The following is a 24,589-nucleotide window of genomic DNA, read 5'->3' as shown; positions in this document are numbered from 1 at the left end:
AGTTAGCTGGGGAAGTCCCAAAATTGTAACCCACCCAGACAAATCATTGACGAAGTGATTCTTCTAGATTTATGAAGGCTATCAGTGCAATATTTTGGGAAACCCAAAGTTATCTTCCTCTGGGGACATAAGGGAGTGTCTCCTCTCAAAATTTCCAAAATTAACCATTTCATCACTACCCAAGTTTATTTCCTACATGAACATCCAGATGAAACAATAATGTAAAGTAAGATCAAAAGATACATTAGCAATAAATACTGAACACTTCTATTTGTCGCCATTGTTGCATCATAAGGTACATACAAGGACGTTCAAAGTGGTATTAATAATTCTCTCTAACATATCACGTAAAGATGTGGAATGTAGATGGTAAATCACAATACATCAAAAGTTCTCTACAATATACATATGAATTGTCTCCAAGCAATCAGGGAAGAACCATTTTGTAATTGAAAATAGAAAATACTAACAAACTGAAGATTTATATTGTGGACATTCAAGCCTTCTCCACACAATGGACACATGCATGACCATGTATAACTAAGACAGCATAGGAAGGACTTCTTCTGGACTTTTTTCTCTGTATAGCAGGCCAAGAAATTTAATACAATATCAGTGAGGTGCAAGGATGGACACATACCAGAAAGGAAAACAAATGAAATAACCTCCCTCCAGTCTTTTTGAGCAATACCACAGAAACTAAGGTGAGCATGTGGGAGCTTTTTTTCCCCTTTTTTTTCATCATGCATTTCACAAACAAAGCGCAGTGCACTGTTATAACATTTGTCAAAGGATAGAAAGAATAAGCAGGTGTCTCAAGAAGAACTTTTACTCCAATATCATGATAAATGGTAATTTACAAATGCCGCTTCAGCTCCCTAACAGAGTGCTCATTAAGAAGCAACGACGACAAGCTATTTGCTTAATTTAAGAAACTCTATATGTATATCTGTGAAATAGATTGACTGTTTTACCAACGATTGATTGGTTGACCAATTTGGTACAGTACATCATTCAAGAACTGTTGTAAATGAATACTACATCAAGGAAACTGATTTAAAACCAGTTCAGTATAAATTAACATGTCAATATGGGTCACATCTGCTACCCTTTATTTACTCGGTAGCAGAGAATATTAACAATTACAGTTCTTTCTTACATCTATGTGTAAAAACAATCCATTAATTCACACCACTTTAATCAATATGTTATGGCAGATTGCATTCTTATTATTCCAAACTGTAAGTAAATGGCAAGAAATATCCCAATGGTGTTAAAATCAAGCTACGTTAAGAATTCCCTGATCTGTTAAAATATGTGACATGAAAAACACACATACTATGTATTTGTGTGAACAAAACGACTTTAAGGATGATATGGAGTATTTAACAAAGCATGTTTTTATTTTTGCAAACCTAACTAATAATGACTACAACATAGCCGGAAAAGTATTCAATTGATTTGACTAATATTTTCAAAATATTCTCCAGTTTAGGATACTCTCTAACAGCCAGCCTACACGGTAGACAGAGGAAAATTAAACCAAATGCTGTTTATGGAACTATAATCATGATGAGTAAATATTTTGTATCATGTTTACTTCTTGAAATAATCCAGAACATTTGTGTGTGACCTGCCCTTTAAATGCACTGATTCTTTGAACCGGCAATTCCATCGTGAAAGACCTACGACCTTTGTCTAGCTAAATGCTCTCATCGAATGTAACAAGTAGCTGTGGATGTTCAGTTAAAATTTACAAAACCAGGAATATTCTCATGCTTTATAATAGAATACATTCAGTGACAACAAAACTTGCTTTAATTATTCAACATGTATTGACATATACATAAGTTCTTAACAAACATTTCACAGTTGTTGCTGATCACCTAGGTAACAACTGCTCTTCCTCAATGTTTGATGAATGTCTACTGTTTGCAAATCACTTCAAGGAAAAAACTGCCACATATTCACAATCATTGTCTCAATAAACAGAAGACAAAAGAGTGTAAAATGTAGTCACTCCTTTCAATCAATTTCCCATTTCTGTTAATATTGATGGTCAAATTTCTTTTACAGCACTTCAAATAATTTAACTATCATTAATAAATGTTTCTTTTGCTTGAAAGTTATTTATTTGGTGCCAGACACCAATATCACAGCATGCGTGCGTACACATTTTACACTAGGTGGCTGTGTAAAGAAGATGTGTCTTATTCATGAACACAATATAGAGTTGTATCTCATTTGAACATTGTTGCACACAATTAACTTTGTTAGGTGTACATAACAGATTAATATATATATATATATTTCATTCATAGCAATACTGAGGACTTTCCCCCTCCCCAGATATATGATCACATGATTAATGCGGTATAGTCGTAAATATATATGTACACAGATGACGACAAGTTATGGTCTCCTCCGAAACAGATACCGTCTATTTCAGGTCAGAGTCTCCGGCGATGGTTTTCTTAATCCTCAGAAGGATGGTGGTGTACCAGTTGTCTAGCCTAGAAATAGAGTCGTATTGCTTCACCTGCCGAATGAAAATTAAATGGCAACTCGATTAGTATGGTTGACAGGCACCTTTAGAGTCTGTTTTTGGTGTCTGTTGAACAAGGCTTCATTACACTTTTCTATTGGGAGTTTGAATCACTATAAGATGATTTTGGGCACAAAATTAATTTCTATATTTTGGAGACCATTAACAAACACTGCTATCAGTCCACGTTGTATTAACCTATCACTTTAAATTTGAGAGAATTGCACTTTACAAATCTGGAGTTCATCAAATAAAATGGCTGGACTACTTTAGTTTTAACACACACGATTACTAGGTCAATTCATCAGATGCAACACCAAACTCAACAGGAAACCAAAACACTTTTGTAGTCTTAAGTAAACATGTCTACAATGTATTAAAAATTTGTTATGTACAAATACTAGTGCTGACTATCAACCAGGGGTGACTCTTAAGTGTTGCTAATATGACGCTAAACAAAGCCAAACCAACATGTTCTGGTCAAGTTACTAGATTTTACCAAAACAACAGGGTAACATTAACATTTAGACCTGTCTGAGCAGCTGACTTCATCAAAATTTCACCAAAAAGAAGCATTCTGGAACATATTTTAAAGAATAGCTTGAAAACCTCAATTACTATAGAAAGAAAGACTAGCACTCAAATTCATTTCTGCTTTTTCTTCTTCTTTTTGGACTATGATATAACAAAACAAAATTTAAAGGATTGGTTCAGTTGTCATACATGTTTATGTTATATGAAAGAGAACAATCAAAGAAACACAATGGTGAAAAAACTGTTCAAATATCTTTTTCGGTTAAAGAGATATTCAAGTGTAAAGTTTTATCAGATTGTGTAGAAACTGCTGAAATCTGACTAGCTGTGATGTCACATCCTCACATTCCTGAAAAGTCTTTGTTTTTCTCTCTAAATATTTTGTGAGATTTCATGACTTTCAACCAAAAGATATGTCAGGAGATCTCATATTTGTCAAAGGAAGTATTTGAGATTAAACATCTGAAGAATTTTTGATTATATTATTTTCAAATGTGTTAAAAAATGTAAATAATTTTTAAAGAAATATATTCACAAATGTTAAGGAAGTGAGGATGTGACATCACACCCTCACAGTAAGTCTTTCTACACCAGTCGTTTTCAAAGAAAGTTTGATATCTTCAAAGTGTCATATCTCCTTAACAGAGCATGCTATCATGGTAGTTTCTTCACTGTTCTTTTTGCCTTTTTGCGCTCTTTCATACAAAATAGACATGTCAAACACATGAACCAATCCTTTAAGTATAACGTCATCTTTTAATAAGCCATCAACGGTTTCCAAAGCATAAATCTTGGATACTTCACAATTTTTTCTACCACTGACTTGAAAAGAAATTTATTTGTGCACCCAGTGTGTTTGTTTCATATTGTGAAAGCGTATTAATATTACATGTGGTCTGATACATTATTCATATGTGACTATAGCATACGATAGCTGCATCTAATAGTTTTCAATATAGTTTTAATAGACCTATATAGTCTATTGAAGAATGCATAACTCAACATCTCTAGTCATGGCAATATTTAATGGTAGTCCGGTAGTCTAAGATGACTAAATTTCTGTTCGAAAACCAAAATCTGCTGCATAGGTTGTCTAGTGAATGACTAGTTGTTTACATCATATTTGAAATGAATTATAACTAAATAAGTACCTACCCCCAAAATAGGTAAAATGATGAGTTGCTATCACCACCAAAGCTGGTGTTCTGTTCACCTACCTACAGTGTACATCCTACAGGCCGTTTAGAATTTGCTACTTTGCTATTTTTTCGGACAACCAAATTTGCTGTTCAGACGACCAAAATAATGGATCTGGTTGTACGAGAACCAACCAGAGAAAATCCATTCTAAAACTGCCTAATTTCTTGCAGAGTACATTATACATAGAAATCTACTAAACCAGTCAAGCCACTACACTTATGATATCATATAACCCACAAAACAAGTCATTTTTTTAAAACAGCTGAAATTGTAAAAAAAACTCACAGCATCTGTAAAATCATCTGCATTCTGTTCTTCGCCAGCAGCAACCAATTTCTGCATTGAAAACAGAATAGCATCATCAACATTTTTAAGTAGACAGACACCTGAGTATCTTCTGTGATACTTGGGTATGATCTATGATATGATGATGGTATGACACAAGACACCATATAGTAATTGTGGGCATATATATATATATAAGATAAGATGTGGGATATGATTGGGATATGATGCAGGGTATGGATAGGTGGGATATGTAGGGTATGGAATTAGGTACAAGATGTGACATGGGGGATAATGCAGGGTATAAATATGTGAGATATGATGTGGTATATGATTGGGGATATGATGCAGGGTATGGATATCTGGGATATGGAAAAAGGTACAAGATATGACATGGGAGATGATGCAGGGTATGAATATGTGGGATATGATGTGGGATATGATTGGGGATAGATGCAGGGTATGGATATATGGGATAAGGATTGAGGTACAAGATATGACATAATGCAGGGTATGAATATATGATGTGGGATATAATTGAGGATATGATGTTGGAGTATGGATATCTGGGATATGGGAGGTACAAGATATGACATGGAAGAAAATGCAGGGTATAAATATGTGAGATATGATGTGGGATATGATTGGGATATGGTGCAGGGTATAGATATGTGGGATATGATGTGGGATATGATTGGGATATGGTGCAGGGTATAGATATGTGGGATATGGAATGAGGTACAAGATATGACATGGGAGATGATGCAGGGTATGAATATGTGAGATATGATGTGGGATATGATTGGGATATGGTGCAGGGTATAGATATGTGGGATATGGAATGAGGTACAAGATATGACATGGGAGATGATGCAGGGTATGAATATGTGAGATATGATGTGGGATATGATTGGGATATGGTGCAGGGTATAGATATGTGGGATATGGAATGAGGTACAAGATATGACATGGGAGATGATGCAGGATATGATGAATATGATGGGAGGGGTATGACTGCATCATCAGCATATTTAATTGTGTATCTATTAAGATAGGGGTAAAACAGTAAACTAACCACGACATAGCCTGCAGAATGTAGTTAATATATGAAATTTTAGATTCCAAGTTTACCTAAATTTGGAAAACCATGATATGATTGACAATTTTCACATAACAAGATAAAAGGTTACTAACTAACCTGTAAAAGCTTGTATTCTCTGCTGTCACTGAATGCTGGAAATTTGTCTTCATATTTACTAATGGCGATCTGAGCGTTTTGGTTATCCACACACATATGACATAACGCAGCCTGTTGAAACAGAGAAGTCGGTTAGTTGAAATATTACAAGTCAGTCTGTATGATACAGTACGACAGTTGGTTCCATAACTTTAAAGGTTGTGGGTGAGAAGCAGTTGATATCAAACCTTTACTTTCAAATATTTAGCATTCCAAGAATTACAAAGCAGGTATGTATGAGCCCCTTACTCCATTCGGTGAGCCAGGACTTCCATCCTTTTGAAAATGAAGGGAGTTTCCTCCCAAACTTCCACACTTTTTTCCTCAAATATAAATAGAGATGAAGAACCTCCACTCACATCACAGGAGCAAGTAGTGAAGCTTCCGGCTATCATCATGCACAAAACATAGAAATTAATGCCACGTCACAATACACTACCAAGAAACTGGCCAAACATTTTTTTTCAATGCACAACAGCATATTTAAATAGCATTTGTTTCCTAAAGGACATTGTACCTGGAACCTAAAACATATGGCAGCTATTGTCACTGCTGCACTATACCTACAAAATTTCAATTTATGATTAGGTTAGAAAATATCTGAACTAAGTCTTCGTCTCTTCGATGCAACTCTCAATCAACAATACATCTGATCCACCATTTTTTTCTCTACTTAGTTTTGCATTGACTCTCAGCTTCTCCCACTCTTTCTGCCTCAGCCCCCCCTCCCCACCCCCATGAGCAACTATAAAGCAATGCTAGCAATGAAAGATGAAACCTCCCTTCTCTGAATACTTTAAAACAACTTACCCTGAAAAAGTAATCTTTTGCACTATACTTGAGCAACGGACTTTCCAGTGAAGAATCGGCTATTTCTTCATATATCATGAAGGCTTTATCATAGTTCTCTTGCTGTGCTGAATAGTGTGCTACTTTCAGTAAACATTTATTGGCAGAACTGTGTGAAGAAAATTGTTTAAAACTTTCATAAGTTGAAGAACAAATGACTGTAGGGAACACTCTGAGAACCGTCTCCCTCGGCTCTCTTGGAAATGATTGTCTTTGATATGCTAAACAGATAGTAACAGCCTTCCTGCAAACTTCAGTGTTGGTACAGTGCCTTGCACAAGAAATTTATTCCAAGGGGGATTATCAACCAGCAGCATTTGGGATGTGATATCTAATGGAGGGGAGGGAAACCTAACCAGTGCAAACAATGCTCCCCCTTCCCCAAATACCCTCAATGCCTTTGGAACTTTTATGCTGAAATTTATTTTGAAAGTCAAAGAAATAAATGCTTAAGGATTTTAAACACCCGTTAATAGAACTAATGCAACAAGCATAACTTAGCAGGAGTGTCATGTACCTACCAGATCAACTCCAAATTAACCCTCCCTCACCTCCCCCTTAATGACTTTTTTAAATTTAAAAGAAAAAAATAGAAGCTAAAGGATATTAAACACTAACTTATGATAAAAACATGCAACAAGCCTAACAACACCTTTTCTGAAGTCTTATGTATTTACATAGGGGGAGTGTCATGTACCAACAAGACCAACTATACGTATAAAGCAGAATATATAAGTTGTATAATATACATACCTATTAGATTCCTCTCCTTTGTAATAATCTGCTGCTTTCTCGTAATGTTCGACTGCCTTATCCAGGTCCACCAGATTAGTTTCATAGATCTCTGCTATACTCATGTGGTGCTTGGCTGCTTGTGTGAATTTGCCCATATCTATGTAGATCTCAATTGCTCTCTGGAGACAAGATATTGCCTCTATGGAAGACACAAGAATAAGATATATTCAACTAATAAAAATATCAAAATACTATATACATGAATGTTGCAGGTAGAGGGTGACCTAGGGCCCCCCCCCACCCCCATTACCCCCCCCCCAAAAAAAATTGACAACATTTTGAGAATTTGAGAGGGGGAAGAAACAAAACCTGCTTTTAAAAGAATGAGCTGTAACAATGATTACTCATTTTAAGTTCATGTTATTGCAAAGAACCCATGACAATACAGTTTGTTATACTCTTGACCAGATTCCAAAAATTTGAAAGTGTTTTGATCAGCTGCATTGTAGGAAATCTTGTGACAGACTCAAAATATTTTGTAGTATAATATATATCGTGAGACTCAGTTTGAAATAGATGTAGTAGCTTGGCAACGGTGCATATTTTGATAAATTAAAGAAGGGGTTGTGTTAGCTTAAACTTACTTAATTCTTAAGTACATATTTTGATAGACCTGGCTATTCTATAAAGAATGTTGTGACAGAGTTTACTATGAATATTCTTCAGTACTATTTTGACAGACTCAGTTACACTATAGGAGGTCTTGTGACAGGTTTTACTATTCTACAGTATATATATTTTGATAGCCTAACCACCTAGTATTCAAACTGGGTGTCATCCCTTTCTAGGGTTGCCAAAATATTTTGGTGGGCCAATACACCTGTGTATTCAGAAGGGAAAAAAAACTGTCGATATTTTGTGGGAAACAAAATTCTCTGATTATAAATTACTTCAAAAAATAAAACACCATTTTGCAACTAAGCACACTTAATCTTAAAATATATTCGAAAAAAGGGGGAGAGGGACACCCGTCCCCCATCAACTCCTTCCGCAGGCAACAACATCAGCCTCTGGAGGGTTGGCAAGATGATGAAATTTAACATTGGGGTCACCAAGCAAACAGGTACCCGGGACCTACTGTACGGTCATCTGACTTGTGACTACTTACTCTCCTGGTCATCTTTCCTGTAGCTGGTAGCTGCATCTACATAGTTACTAGCTGCCTGGTGTTTGACCTGCAGTGTCAGGTGTATGGAGGCAGACTGACAAAATGCATTCCCTGCTTCTGTAATTTGAAAAGAAAATTGACAAAGATTGTACTTTTTTACGTCTGCTGGTAATATGTTAATAAGGATATTTAGTTATTAAATGATAACTACAGGTGTTAAAGCATTTTTACCTAAACTGGTAATGTACAAAAATGCAAACTATTATTATTATTATGATGGAATTTTACATATTTTAGCCATTTAGACATGAATCATCAATAAATGATACCAGGTAATATTTACACACTAGAAACACCGTTAATGAGACTCTCTAATATGAAGTGTCTTGTTGACAGCTTCCTCAATATGGCTCATCCAGTTTTCTGCTGTTTCCAAATACAGATCTTACCAAATACATGGAACACAGGCAAAGCTTAGCAATGAACCTTGATATATGATCGTTCCCACCATCTATGTTTACAGTGAATGTAAATGTTTGCACCACCAATAGAAAATACTTATGTGAAAGACATACTGTACCACATGAAGCACCATGTGACCATTACACGGTGAGCATATGGACATATTATACCACTAAACATGTACCTTGTGTGTGTCTGTGTGTGTGTGTGTGGGTGTGTGTGAGTATGCTTAGTCTAGTTCCAGTTCTGCTCTGTGTGATTTTACTGTACCCTACTGTTTGAATAGTCATATCAGAGTACTTCTTTTATGTCACAAGACATGGGAAAACAGTGTATCATCTTTCAAATGAATATAAATGCAAAGAAACATTTAATGTAGGAATTTAGAGGTTTATGAAGATAGTTATCTCATGAAATACAGACAAATGCTGTGATACAATGTACAAAAACCTGTTATGTGCATCTTTGCATTTGTGTAGTAAGTTTCCATAACGTTATGCTATGTTATAACCGATGTTTAATACCCTGAAAGATAACCAGAAGATATTGGTATCTGGTTTTCAATAGAGGAATTCATAGAGGAACCATCACAATGATCACATGAATACTTACATGTTTGCAACAGATCAAAACAATTTGCCTAAATAGTATAATGAATATTCCCATTAATTTGTGATTACAATTACATTTAAACATCACAAAAGAGACCAAAATAGCACAGAACTTGAGGATGCCTACAAAATTATTGACTTATGTAGATTGTACTGTGAATGAGTCCACAGCCAATCTCTATCCCACTCATGAAAACAGCCATATATAGCTTGTTAACTATGACTTTAATTTCACTTTATGTGCAATAGTTCATTTTTTGTATATATGACAGACAACAATTAGTATTATTTAACTTTTGAGAGTCTGATAGATTGGCAGTCATTTTTACTCTTAAACTCTCTTCATATCACATTCAATAGTGAATGATATTTAGTATTGCAATAGCACAATGCTACATGCTTAATAGCCAAATTGCTACACAGGGATGAACGTGAATAGCAATGTTTGATAAAAGTATCGGAGAACTTTTAAGCTTTTTTTTATGAGGAATGATATAACTTTGTAAACCTAAAAACTTACACACAAATGTAACAATTCAGCAAGGTGTTCCCTGCATAATCAATTTGTATCTTACCATTCCACTTCTTGGCCATTTTAAATTGGTTTGCTGCCCTCTCATAGAGTTCACACGCTTCTTCCTGTTTTTGTGCCCCACTGAAATGTAAAGGGAACAGATGTGTGGTCTGAGCAAATGCTATGTTATAAACTCTACAGTATCACAGCAAAAAAATCCACTCTGTGATAAACTTGCATCAAGTCCAGAACTACTGAACAACGTACTGAACCTACATTCAGAAATTTCAAAGAGACTGTACTAAATTTCCATGCAAAATTTTTCTTGAACCACAGAAATACTTCCGCTGAAATGTGGCAATATGTTGGCAATGTTTAGTTTCTGGTCAAGAAATTTTGACCAGGTACAGTAGCCTTGGCCACAACAGCTACGTAACTTTGTGGGTAATGTTTTTAGGAGTGTGGTACCCAGCATAGTTAGCCAATCTGACAGGAATGAAAATGAGCTACAAAAAGTCCTCACTTCTAGCTGCAGTGGAATCCTCTGCAAACTCAAGGTAGAGAAAGACACTTATTGGTCACATTATTAACATAACTTAACTGAGTTCTGTTTTTATTTATTCATGAATTTAGTTTATTGGTGGGAGAAAAAGATCATCAGAAACTGACTTTGAAGTGCAATACATTATATACCCTACTGTATATGGGCTAGTGGAATTGAGGCAGCAACAGTACCTATATCCAAACCCCCAGTGATTTCTTTGCAACAATCACAACTCTCCTAGGCCTAGACCTTAGTTACATAGTTAAAATAACTCTAACAGAGGTAACGTAGCCTAACGTAAACTGTCATTAAGTCGCCACTTCAACATGATATATCCTCTAAAAAAAACCTGAAATAATTTTCTTCTGTCCATATTGGCACAGGAATACTTAGATGTATCTTTCAGGGAAAAGTTAAACAAAAATTCATCAAAGTTTGTTTAAGACAACTTTGAAACAGTCACCATATACAAAAAAATTCACCTGGCAATATCAATAGGCGGTTATAATGTCGCCACTACACACTACTGAATAGAATAGGCTACTGGTTAGGGAAATACAATATGTATGAAGAACAGTGTTTGGTGCCATTTAAAGCAGTTAGTACAATGGCTTTCATGGATATTCTTAAATACATTATACCAGTAACATCAGAAACTCATTAGTTTGAAACAGCTTAAGGAAAATCCCAGTAATTTGCAACTAGCCTAGACCTAAATGACCTCATATTTGCAAAACTCTGGAAAGTTGGCTGAATGGATTATTTTCAATATGGAGAATCCAAAGTTAGGTGGTGAACTTATGACAGTGGCGACATTATAAAAATTAACAGTTTACGTAAGGTTATGGTCCCAATTGTGAGAGCTGATCTAGACCTAGTATAGGCAGTATTGCGAAGTTCGGCATACTGCGAAAGTTCGGACACCCTAAGAAATACACGATTTCACCATGAAAATCTACAGGAAGAGTCAAATTTCACCAAAAAGTACGAAGCTACAGTTATTTTCTCTCCAAAATGACCCGTGTGCAAGAAATTACTTACATATTTGTCAATAAAATGACGAAGATCTATGAAGTCTGTTATAATTACTGAAAAAGCAACTGCGCCACCAATTTTATCACCAGCGCCACACTGTGGGTTGCGTGTCCGAACTTCGCAATACTCTAGCAAGAAATACCAGTTCCACAATCACGAAGAATCTTCTTGGAAAACAACGTGAAAACAGTTTGCAGGAAAGAAAGTTTGGCCGTGTATCGTACTATAACAAAATTCTCCCACCATATGAAGTATATTTTCAAATGATTTATACCAGAATATTTAGTTTTGGGGTGTTTTAAGTCTTAAGTGGCCGAACTTCGAAGTCACCATCCTACTGTATTTCATGTTTGATTACACTATAAAATATAATCAGGCCTAAACTAAAGCAAGGCGTACCCTGGGCATAACCTGATGTAACAGGCCATTGCATACTAGTAAGATAGGCTGAGCCTAGGCACTATTTTATTAGGTCAAAGTCTAACATTGGACAACATTCAAGCTACACATTTCATACCCAAACATGGAACCCAAAAAGCTTTGACTGGATTTCAGCTTCTTCTCTGCTTCAGCCATTAGCTGTTGGCCTTTCTTTTCACTGTCCGCCATTTTCACTAGAACCCTGCTGCTCAACTTAAGTCTTGATAATAAGTTTCCACTTGTTTATTGGTATCTTCGTTTCAGCTTAGACAGAGTGGATGTTCCAACTTGGAAGTTAAGTCGTAAGTCAAGTGTATAGGCTAAGCTGTTGTACAATACACGATTGGAAACCTAAGCAAGTTGTACGGTACATATGCTGATCGATGCAAGTCGCCGAGTTCGTTCAATCTTCCAAGTATTACGATACAAATACACTGTGTACAAAAACTCCCTGCAGTACAGTATAGCGTAAGCTAGTGGAAATATGACAGTGACTAATGACCGGTTCGGTTGTCATTTGCCTGCTTGGCGGGTCGTGATCCATAAACCAACATCGAATAGATAAGTGAAATAACATCGATGGAATAGTAATATGTATGAACAAACGCTCACTCAGCTGAGTCCTTTTTGTTTCACCTATGACCTTTACGACCAACAGATCTTCCTATGTGTGTTTAAATTTAGGCTTACAACATAACAGGGGATATCCGAAAGATGATGTAATTGGAAACAGTATGATAGCTCCTTGATGGCAATATGACCAGTGCTTACGGCATAAACATTACAGATTGCAACATAATTGTTGTATTGGACGAATTGAAAAGCTGCAGACTCATCCAAAAGTTAGACATTGTATCTCGTCACTCAACATTTCGAAGTTTTATCTCGAAATTTTGACATTTGGGCTGAACAAAATTTATTTTTTATATCAACATATATAGGTCTTACTTGTGATAAGATATTTCAAGATAACAATCATCATAATGTTTGACCATTATTTATGGTTTCTAGGATTTTTTAGATTTTATGTTGTTCTGTCGTGTTGGTTTTTAGGTTCTAACTTCAATTGGAATTTTCACTTTTTAGCATTCAAATTGTAGATTTTGTAGTCAATCTGTTTTATCGCTTTACGCTTCACCAGTGCTTTTAATAGTTTTTCGATCTCATATTCCTGTTTATATCTGTTTCTATTGTTCTGTCGTGTTGGGTTTTTAGGTTCTAACTTCAATTGGAATTATCACTTTTTAGCATTCAAATTGTAGATTTTGTAGTCAATCTGTTTTATTGCTTTACGCTTCACCAGTACTTTTAATAGTTTTTCGATCTCATATTCCTGTATATTTCTGTAGATGGTATATGTATTTACTGTTTTTTCTATTTAATGTTTTATGGCATTGTATTTTCTAGATTGTTTGTAAAGCGCACAGATGCATCGCGCGTAGTGCGCTATATAAGATTTTTATTTATTTATTATTATTATTATTATTTACGTTTGGGCGATTCTTCAATGCGAAACTGTAGCTTACTACTAGTACTAGTAGTTGAGAAGAAGGATATCCATTCATTAAGTCAAGCCCAGCATATCGTCATGCATTAGATAAGCCGTTGTGCATGCAACCATCAGCCTCTGCAGTGAAACTTCAGTTTTAAAATTATCAAGACATCTTTGCCATTGTACTCCACTGAACCAACCAGCTAGTGCAGACAGGGAAGTTGCATTAATTAGACCTAGTAGTGTATGCTTATAAAAAATAAACTTAATGTGAGCTGCCAATGCCATGATTTATCTTCTGGCCTAATTATTGCTGGAAAAAAATTAACAACAAACACATCATTGTTTAATGTCTGTGACATCCTAACTGCATGTAATTCGTCATTAGGCTGTTTTCCCCAGCTTGTATTCCCTGTTTTTTTGGCCTTGAAAAAATGTTATTCTCCCTATTTTGGGGTCAAACAGGTTGACAGGTCTGTTTAGCTTATAATGCAATATTTCTGTTTTTGTCATTTGGGCCAGGTAGATTCATCCGTAAGTGTTGAGGCCGTACAGTGATTGGGTATGCGAACTTTAGCTGTGACTCGCACGATACAGTTTCGTGTGCATCTTTGTTAGTCTGTATTAAAGGTGACTTCAGGCAAAAAGTAAGTCTAGATATGTGAAATTTCAAGTAAATAGAACAATTTGTGTGCTAGTAATGTTTTTACATCTATTCTCGTTTCAATAGTATTCACCTTCAAAACATGCTGAAACTCTGGAATGCTTCTTTAAAGTTGAATACTAAAATGATGATGACGTTGGCTCCTCGGTGCAGGCCTGCCATTTCATCTATAAATTCGCTAATAACTCAAACAAATAATGTTCTTTTAACTTCACATTAACAATAGAGCGCTACTGGATGACATTCAATCTATATACATTTGGCAAATCTACACACAACACCGTAAACGTGTCTTTTGATGCCATCCTGCGAGTCTTATGTTTCCACGTTTAGTTTTGTCTTGTATCTGACGAATTGGCATAATGGTCTGTGTATACATGCATCATCCAGCCACATGAAATGACGAACTTAAGCTGTTTAAAGGGGCGTTTCTAAAAGTCTAAAAAGAGCTGTAGAAAACAACCTGGACCGTAGCAGCGTCTTTTAATTGCGGTCTTTAACAAATAAAAAAAATTGTGATTAAAGACAACCTTTCACTATTTGATATCACAACGAGAAACCGGATTCCCTTCCGGTTTGGCAATAATTACATGGATGGTATACGTTAGACGACACTGATCGGCCATTTTATACTTTCTTCGTATGTAATCGGATATGCAGATTACCTATAAAGGATGGCTCTAATTAGAAATCCAGTGCTGATACGATATGCAAAGAAAACACAACAACATTTGTGAGTGTTATAGTAATAAATGTTTGCGTATTTTACTGGAATTCTCCGTTTATAGATTAAGGCTAAATTAAACACGTTGTCGGCTCCTCAAGACTTGCCCAAATTTTAGTGGTATAATCCTTTGTTTTATATATTCTAATATCTAACAAAAATATGATCTTTTATAACTTCAATAAACAGCAGAGCACCCTTAATTTGATGACATAATGATGACTATTGTTATTGATTAATTGACATCATTTGTCCTGAACAACTTTGTACAATGTACTGTAAGCAATTATAACAAATAAGCCATAAAAATCTTATGATTTCTTATACAAGGCTGAGGATCAGTGTGTTACACTGAGTAGTCCAGCCGTTTTAATTGTTGAGCCTCATATGGTTGAAGAGTCATATCTCAAAACTTTGAAGTGATTTACATAGATAATTTGGACTGATAGCAGCATTTTGTAAACACTCAACATAAAAGTGATTATAGCTCCATAAGGTCGTGCCATCATTATCGCCTCCAAAGTTTAGCGCCTCAAATATTCAGTATCGATGTCATAAGTGTAATTCTACAACCCTACCAACTATTTCCTAGATAAAGCCTGAGGGAGACTTTGACCACAACTGATCAGTGGTGACCATATTGGGACTCTCTAACACATTATCGGCCACGCAGATGGCTTTTAATTTAGGTCACCCAGACATACCAACACAGAAACAACTGCAATATAAGTTGCAGCCTATTTAGTTACAGCCCTCTTCCTCCAAATGATAGATGTGGCCAGTTCTGACGTTTAGGCTAAATTATAAGGTATCCTATAACAATATAGCCTATAAGAGCCGCATGTACCTTGAACCCAAACACAGAGTCAGCTATACTATCATGTAACCCATAGCAATGTTATTTACACTGTTTGGGGTTTCTGTTTGACGAAACTTAAGAATAGGTTTGATTGAAGTTTACTGAGCGAATCGCATAAACAACAGTACGAGCTTTAGTTACAATACTGAGAGAGAAATTTCAACCCGAGTTAGTATATAGGCCTACAATACGGCGTAGGCGTCTGCTGACCGTCGTGACGATTTTGTAAGGAAACAGAACCAAAATAAATAAGATAAACTACACAACAATTCGATCTCTTTTATCAACAGTCTCATAGTTGACCCGATTGTGATTGCATTTCAGTTTATCGGGTTCAGTGGGCAGAAAACGGTCAGAAATAACTATTTACTTCATTTTCTTCGTGTTGGACAGATAATCGAACTTGTTGGTAACAGTTAAAGTAGTTCTGTTAACCTGCAAGCGTTTCGTGACTTTTTGCGGGTTTAGAACAAAGCAAGTCAAATATGAGTTCACAAAGGCTTTGTTGTTCCTAAAGGCGATGAAAGGGTTCTATATTCTATCATATCACCTCGACCAACTCCTGATAGTCTGTTACTCACCGTCTGGTAGCCGCTGTGATCGACAGTGCGTAACAGTTCCAAGTACAGACATATGTTTTGTACACATAAGATGTGATGACCTTTAAACCTACTTGGTACTAAAGAACTAATAAACACGAAGAACAATCTACTAGTGTAGAAAGAGGTTCTCACGTGAAAGATATGTAGCCTTCAAAGGTCTATACTCATACTGTGGTATCTAAGGACTCTGGCGAAAACGTGTCACGTTTGGAAACCGAACACAGATCTCATGCGGACTGAAATCGTACCGACGCTGATCGTTTTGTGATATCCAAAAGGGACCAAGGCCTAGAACTTGTTACCATGTACAGGAAATACCAACAGCATGGGGTAACATTCAGTGGATTTGATCAGGGAGTTGTGATGGAATAGCAACTCCCTGCTTTGATTGTCTTTACTTCCACTACACTGACTGGAGTCTCATTGCCAAGTAGCTCATTCCCGATTAGCTGTCAATTGCCCGCGGATTCATCCCAGACAATAAACATTTTTCCCTTGAAGATATTATTGTGGAAAACACTTACAGAATTCCTCCACCTATACGTATAAAAATAGTGAATGTTGCATTTTCTTTACTTAACTACAAAGATAAGTGGATTATGGGATTATCGAGTTGACGCTAAAGCCGATAAAAGATGTACAACACGCTTTGGTTAGTTTAATTAAGGATGACAGGAGTTGTTTGTGAAAAGCAAATCCCCGTCGTGGACGAGGATATGGTCGTCATCGGGAAGACAACTGTTATAAATGAAGATGTTAAATTTACTGATTCTGATTCCGAAAATATCTTGGAAGAAATCGATACACCGCGGTGTCAATTCAGAAAAGGGAAGCAAAATATTTCTTATAATGGTAATGAATCAGTGGAGAGTAACACAGCGGAAGGACACTGCGATATTACACCGGTTGAGTCGGTTTCGTTTCCTGCCAACGAGCCCAATGTAAATGTCTCACATAACGAATTCCATGAAGTCGCACTAAATCGCAATGTAAATGGACAAAAGTCAGCGTTTTCTACTGTGCAGAAAGATCATACCGAAGACTCAGTAAGCGTTCCGGATGATGTGTTAAACGATTCGCCTGCGGTTAATAGTAAACCTAGCGACGCTACTGACCCGAATGGCGTTTTTAATTTCGAGACCAAGATCAACAAACGATCTTTACCTAAACTTTCAGCCAATGGACATCCTGAGGTGTTGCGAAACGGTCAAACGGACTGCGACGACATGTTTAGTGGCGGCGAATGCAATAATGATAACGACTCTGACGTTGCTGGCAAAGCAGTTCAGCGAGAAAGTAGAATTGTTGATAACGATCTGGAAGTAATCCCACAAGTGAAGTTAGATTTGTCACGGGTTGATTCTAGCGATATGGAAGTCTTCAGACGACATCGCCGCAGCTCAACCACGTCTTCTGGTTCAAGTATGATAGATCAAAGTAGCCAAACTTTCCCTGAAGTCACGGAGCTAATCCATCAATTTCCTGTTTCTCCAAGGGTCAGCCCTCTGACGTCAGCACGATACAGCCCTAGAAGAGTGTCATCTGCAGAATTGCATAGTAAGTAATATGTTGGGCCCAAGATTACAGTCAGCCCTGACGTAAGGGGTGGGCAGGGGATGAAAGGGTGGTAAAGCACAGAGGCCCGGAGTCAAGAAATGCAGAGGGCTCGGAGAAATAGGCAAGGGCGGCGGAAGTACTTTTAATCTGGGGGGGCACCAACGTCGAAGGGCACTTTATAGAAATTCGATTGGACTGATGCAGCCTGATATTTAGTACCCTTTATAATTCTTATTGTATTATCTTATTTGCGTATACACATCACTGCATCAACGCCCCCCCCCCCCCCCTCAAGGAAACAATGCATACTAGCACTGCAATATCCAATGTGCAAATTGGGAAACAAGGAACAAGTTTTCTTTCGAGACAAAATGAGGTGAAATCATTATCAAGTCCAAGTCCCTGCACACGCGATCGATACATGCATGAAAGCAAATGAAATATGTCAAAATACGAAAGGATGGGGTAGGTTATTGGATATTAAAACTATACTCATTATTTATAGTAGGCTATAAATGGCTTCTGCTTATTACAAAGTCACAATGTAATATAGCAATGCATTTTTGGAAATGCAGTAGGATTTTTTTGGCAAATTGAATATGCATAATGGCACCCACCAGAATGTTAGAAGCCTTGTGGTAGTAAACATAGGCGTAGGAGGCGGGGGGCCCCCAACCCAAAATTTTTGTGAAAATTCGGGCAATATGCTGAGAATTTTTCGGGCACCTACTGAAAGAAAAATAATTTGCTATGTGTTTTCAATTGTTATACTGATATTATTATGATCATGATTGTTGTAATGACTTTCCCAATAATTCTAACCAATATAGAAGGGTAATAACACGGCAAATGATTGTATTTTATTGGCATGCGATGTAATAACCGATGCATGCCTATATGATATGCACATTAACATGTTGAACGCGCGCGGAGCGCGCGAAAAATTTGGGTAATATTCTTCGGGCAAGTGTTACAGCCCCCCAAATCAAATTGGGCCCCTACGCCTATGGTAGTAAACATATAAAACTTCCCGAAATATTTCAATAGACGTGGGTTTCTCTTTGTAAACTCTTTTTTTTTTTTAGAAATTTTAATGTAGAAAAAGGGCACATTTTTAACCTGAGGAAAAGTGGGGGGGGCACGTGCCCCCTGTGCCCCCCCGGTTCCGCCGCCCTTGGAAATAGGCCATAAAGAAATATTTTCCTCGCCTCACAGGCTCACATCTAGCCATGGTTGGTCTCAGAGGTTATTGCCTGGGCGGATTGGATTGCCGGCTTTCTGGTTCGGAACCGGTAAGCTGCTAGGTTGAGGTACCAAACAGCTGGTATATTTACCCTAGCGCCGCCGGTTGGTCCTTGCTAATAATGCCTGAGAGTCACGGTGAATAGTTATTGATTGACCAGATATATGGTTTCATGGATGGAAGAAAATGACCTATATATACTAGATTCCGACAAATTAACCGCCAATTTGGGAGGGAAGGTGAGGATGGGTAGATACTATAGATATGGTGATATGAGTAAGATGTCAAATTATTTTACACGAGCTGTTTTGTACTCATTTGATATGTTGGTATGTTTGGTATTTCCCATGACGGCACCTCAAATTTTGGCAACCAATTAGGAATAACAGAAAATGGGGACAAAAATATCAAGTTTACGCGGTAGTTTGCGTTTACACGCTTTAACAGGGTTAGCTACTGTTTTGAAACCGCTCATGGGAAAACGCGGATATTTTCCGCCTGAATTTCAGTGATATGACGATATTTTGAACAGAAGATATAAGGAAAACAATGACTTTATTAAATTAACTCACTTTTAGAAACCTACTTCTTAAAAAATTCTTCGACTATTTATCAGGTATTCCTTCGGTTTTAATGAAACGGATGAACATTATCTATTTTTGTGCTTATTTCAGTTAAGTTGAAAAAAAAGAACAAATGGGATAGTTCTCTCATCTGGGACCCTACATGAAGAACAAAACTTAACACAGAAAAATTGAGCCTTACGAAAAAGAGCTTAACACAGAAAACTTAATTTAATCCCACGAGAGAAAATGAAGCTTTACACTGAAAACGTGAATCCTATGGAAATTCTTAAAATACTTGTCTAAAGCATTCTGAAACCCACTGACCGTTTCCGGCTAGCACAACCAGCTCAGGTACACCATTCCATTTATTGAAAACTCTGCGAGAAAAATGTTCTCACGAGTCTTTGTCTGTCTTTGCAGTAGGCAGTATCAAGACTGACTTATAGTTAGTTCTCTGCGTACACATAATCCGCGTGAATTTAATGGGGGAATACCCTTCGTAACAGGAAGAACATCTCGCTAGGTATACATTACGTAATGCACTCATGTATTTTCAACATAGACTCAAAATTTACATCAAATTATCCACATTTTAGCTGACATAGGCCTATTTGAAGGAAAAGTGTTCTGTTCTTCATGAAAATGCACTTTCCTTCGTATAAAACCTATACATTATCCCTACGTATACATTATCCCTAGTTTGATTATTAGGTGCATTTTTTGTAGTGACGTATCACTGAAGGAGGTTACGTAATCATTTGGTTAGTTGACCTGTTACTGACCTGCCAGAATATCGATTTGTGTTGGATTTGAAAAAAGCGATCGATAGAGTATTTTCACGACACAAGGAGTATAGAAACAGTAGAATAATGGTGCAGACAATTGAATTACTCAATGAAGGTGCGTAGATGTTGTGTATAGAGTAGAGGTGGTCCAAACATATCAATGTTGAGAGCAGACCGTCGTGAAAAGTGCCTTCGGGAACGAACCATGATCTATCTCTAAATACATTTATTACCTCTGGGGCTGGGAGCGGATCAGTCGTTTGGTAGTTTGGTTTTCGTGCCCAGGTTCTTTCCTGGGTGACTTTTTCTTAATAAGTATCTCTAAATACATTTATTACCTCTGGAGAATCGGATCGGGATCTAATATTGTTCGAAACCTTAATACTTTAACCGTGAGCTTGAAATGTATATATACACCACCTGCTGATTGCTCGGAAGAGAAACTTGCGTAATAACTTGTACATTCAAATGGAAAGACAGCCAGCTGGGTATCACACTTAGCTTAATTCATATGTTTTGAGTTGAACCAACTTTCTCATGATCTGTGTCTTTGGATTTATCGTGGATGGGATACATGCAGATATCAATTTAACATCGCACCGACGTAACATATAACATATAAGGCTATTATTACTTCTTTTGTTGCCGTTAGAAGTCATTGTGAATAATTATGCTATACCGTTAATTACACGTCTATAGCATTGTTGGATCTAATGCACTTGTAAGTCTGAAATTAAATATTAAGTTCGGACAGTATATTTACGATGGCAACAGTGGTCACTCCAACGAACAGCAGTACTCCGTCAAGGCAGGCAACGGACCTCAATTTAGATGTAGGCTTAGAGAGGGACTGGTCTCCCATCCGAAAAACTCGTAGAGAACATAACCGTCTGACACCTCGTGATTGGTCGCCATGTCGAAGGACAAGCGAGCTGTCAAGGTTTAGGAGCGATTGGTCACCTCACCGAAGGAGTAGTAATCCAGCGACTCCAACTCTTTCCCGAGAATGGTCCCCTGTTAGGAGGGGTAGCTCTGTTGTTAATACCTCACCATTCGGTTCCCCTAGAAGTAAAGCGGAAGCCTTCGCCTCACTTAAAAGTAGGTGTGACGTTCTCGACTATAGAGTTTTAAACACCAGCGGCATCTATGTAGCATTTACGCGTACATTTAATTGGCAACACACGATGGTTTCTATTTTTCATAAAAAGAATATAATTTGAACATTCCCCCTATTAATGGGGGGGGGGGGGGGATTTGGGAAACTAGCAGGCTTTGGAGTTTTAAACTGCTCCACTTTAAGCCGTGTCAGTGGGATCATTTGATTTGTTTTATAGATTGCGACCTCACTCATAATTAATGTCCAGAATGTCCAAAACAAACATAGCCTACAGTCGCAATGTCTTTATTCTAAATGGCTTTAAGTCTGAAGTTGCCATTTTTGTCTCGTTGACGAGGTATTATTTGTAACTGTTTTCTTTTTCTTTTTTCGCTTCCATCTTATTTATGATTATACAGGGACGCCAGAACAGATGGTGAAGCAAGCCGATCGATTAATAGAGAGAACTCACGCCATTATGGAAAGGAGCGCAGAAGCGAAACGACGAACTGAGGATCTCTTGAAGGCATCAAGAGAGCGAAGAGCCCAAGAGAGACTGGATGAGTTAGCATCTTATGAAGGACCCAATAAAACAAACAGTGAAATAAACATTCCTAATGGAACAAATGCTCGGCTCCAATCAGACTCGAACGGTAACCAAGTGAACGACATTTGAAGGGGGATAATTTCATGGTGATACACATATGGAAAGTTCATCACAAATAATCAGAATATTTCTGAATAAGCACGTCACTTTACCTCAGAATTGTTTATCTAATTGAAAGAAAGATAATGATACATTTTATCAGATATGTCTATTATACCTTATTTCGGCTTTGAATATAACATTTCTGTGCAATATAATGATTGTCAAGACCGTATAGACAGAAAGTGTTCTGCGTACATGCCCATAATCGAACCCATTAAAGGTTATCAGTATTCGTTTAAAAAAAATACTAAGAAAATCAAATAATGCCAGGTTTACGGACACGCTCCACATCACTGTAACATTTCATTGTCTAATTTAACGCTCCTAATTGTATGATGAATAATAATTCGGAGACACAGAATCACAAAGGAAAGTACTTTGAAACTTCTAGCAATTTCTATCATGCTTAAATTGCGACCAATAGTGATGATCTTGAACTGCAATGCCACTACGCATAGCCGTCCTAGGATAACATTTTCACGATTTTAAAACTTTTCTATGTAATTGATACTTAACATTTGTTTCTGTGGTATGAATATCGACTTGTTTTAGTCTTGAAAAGTTGTAAGGCTGTTGGTCGGTTAGAAGTTGCTGGAGGTGGGTGGGGGGGGGGGGGTGTAAACAAATTTTAATGAGGGTAAGGGGAGTTTTACCTCACTGTAGGTCTGACAAGGCCGCTATTACTAGGGATATCTAATTGTGAAAATAGCGCCGGAACGGTGTAAGGTCGTCGGATTCGGAGTCCGTACAATTTGACCACACTGTGATGATTTTGAAGAATATTGTTTTAGGGTTCTGTTTTGCACAGCACCTGATGTAAATCCAACTTTTTTCTGCTCTCCCTTGCAACCCGTGTAATCCCACCGAAGGCATAGAACGACATTTTGTTACATTTTAATAAAGTATCTCGCATTTCGTTGCATTTGTGCATTTGTGTCATTCCACATTCCAACTACAAGAGGTGTTGCAGGTAACTCTGAAATGTTGAATAACCAAAGAGATATTATTTGGTACATCTTATCTGTGTTATACAAGAAAACACAATGCAAGCCGAACTTTGTTATATTATTCACTACTTTATTTATTAAATTACCGTCCGACACATTAATGGTGACGTCACACTGAATCATTAATACCATCCCCATATGATGGACTGTACTCAAGTCTTGTCGAAAAGGAAGCATTTCTTACATGTAGACTACTGCGTCTGTTTCGGTGTGTTAACAACGGGATGTGTTGCCGAGCAAAATATGTATACAGTCGTAAAACCAAAGACACAATTCATCCTCACACCCATAAATAAACCCTTGTAATATATTTTCTAAATATATCATCTATCAAAATCATTATGTTTATGTGATCTATTTGTGCTGTATTTTGCGCATGTTTTTTAGTGCATAATAACAGACTTCGACCCTCAGCAAAGGACTGGAGATGTTATATGCTTAGCTGATAGCCAAGTGAACTGATCGTACTTTTCTTTAAAAAATTGCATTTTTGTTTCAAAACAAACTGCATGAAGAAGGAGCCTTCCCGGAAGTTCCGCATTTAAGTAAAAGAACGGTGAGATCGAGGTCTGGTCGTGTTAGTGATCGGCCATCAAGTACTCATTAATAGAATCAGAAGCAGTCATGTGGATATTATTCTGGAAGAGTTTAGTAGCGTGATCGGGAAGGATTGCTCATTTTTGACACCAGTATGATTCAAACCCTCCCAGCCCTCTCAACGCAAAGCCCAATTACGTCATTACTCTATCTGATAGTTAATTCATGTATATTGAGTATTGATATTCTAACTACATTAATTTCGACTTTAGTTTACGAGTGTCGGTTAACTGCAGCTGCTATTAATCATAAGTACCCCATGGTGTCGTCTGCCGTCCAGACAAACTCCCGCCAATTCCTGGAAATGTCAATGTTCTTCACTGAACGAGTTCACTGTGGTTGCTATTGTTCCAAACGATATACGGAGACAGCTAGTTATCTCCCTACAGAGATAACTGTTCTCTTGTCATAGTGAAAAGATCACCGCTATTCGCATCAAAATTTAACATGCTAAATATTAGTAGATTTAAACAATTGAGGCACTTTCCACGAATGGTCTGACCCTCCAACTTGTTCCCTGGTTTGAGAGGGAGAAGGAAGGTGGTTAAG

The 24,589-nt window shown here is 37.1% G+C and overlaps 2 protein-coding genes across 2 annotated transcripts; one reads left to right on the top strand and one right to left on the bottom strand.

The window, feature by feature from the left end:
• Positions 1–240: 240 nt before the first annotated feature.
• Positions 241–12,760, bottom strand: LOC139970638 (alpha-soluble NSF attachment protein-like). The gene is made up of 8 exons (XM_071976500.1): positions 12,237–12,760; positions 10,202–10,281; positions 8,554–8,670; positions 7,404–7,584; positions 6,612–6,759; positions 5,763–5,873; positions 4,565–4,615; positions 241–2,539 (listed from the first exon to the last, which is right to left on the bottom strand). The coding sequence occupies exons 1-8, from the start codon at positions 12,326–12,328 to the stop codon at positions 2,441–2,443; spliced, it is 879 nt and encodes a 292-aa protein (XP_071832601.1). The 5' UTR covers positions 12,329–12,760; the 3' UTR covers positions 241–2,440.
• A 1,659-nt stretch (positions 12,761–14,419) lies between these two features.
• LOC139970636 (uncharacterized) lies at positions 14,420–23,779 on the top strand. The gene is made up of 2 exons (XM_071976498.1): positions 14,420–18,037; positions 22,147–23,779. The coding sequence occupies exons 1-2, from the start codon at positions 17,149–17,151 to the stop codon at positions 22,401–22,403; spliced, it is 1,146 nt and encodes a 381-aa protein (XP_071832599.1). The 5' UTR covers positions 14,420–17,148; the 3' UTR covers positions 22,404–23,779.
• Positions 23,780–24,589: the final 810 nt, after the last annotated feature.

Source organism: Apostichopus japonicus, chromosome 8, assembly GCF_037975245.1.
Source record: "Apostichopus japonicus isolate 1M-3 chromosome 8, ASM3797524v1, whole genome shotgun sequence".
Classification (NCBI taxonomy): domain Eukaryota; kingdom Metazoa; phylum Echinodermata; class Holothuroidea; order Aspidochirotida; family Stichopodidae; genus Apostichopus; species Apostichopus japonicus.
Note: the sequence above shows the minus strand (reverse complement) of the source record. Positions and strands in the feature narration are given on the sequence as shown.

What these genes read in the sequence shown, in the direction of transcription:
- LOC139970638 (XM_071976500.1), bottom strand. Translation starts at nt 12,328, where the DNA reads ATGGCGGACAGTGAAAAGAAAGGCCAACAGCTAATGGCTGAAGCAGAG. An exon ending in AATGGCCAAGAAGTGGAATG is followed by an intron (nt 8,671 to 10,201) that starts GTAAGATACAAA and finishes TTCAAATTACAG; the next exon opens with AAGCAGGGAATGCATTTTGT. An exon ending in GAGAATACAAGCTTTTACAG is followed by an intron (nt 4,616 to 5,762) that starts GTTAGTTAGTAA and finishes TTTTCAATGCAG; the next exon opens with AAATTGGTTGCTGCTGGCGA.
- LOC139970636 (XM_071976498.1), top strand. Translation starts at nt 17,149, where the DNA reads ATGACAGGAGTTGTTTGTGAAAAGCAAATCCCCGTCGTGGACGAGGAT. An exon ending in GTCATCTGCAGAATTGCATA is followed by an intron (nt 18,038 to 22,146) that starts GTAAGTAATATG and finishes ATGATTATACAG; the next exon opens with GGACGCCAGAACAGATGGTG.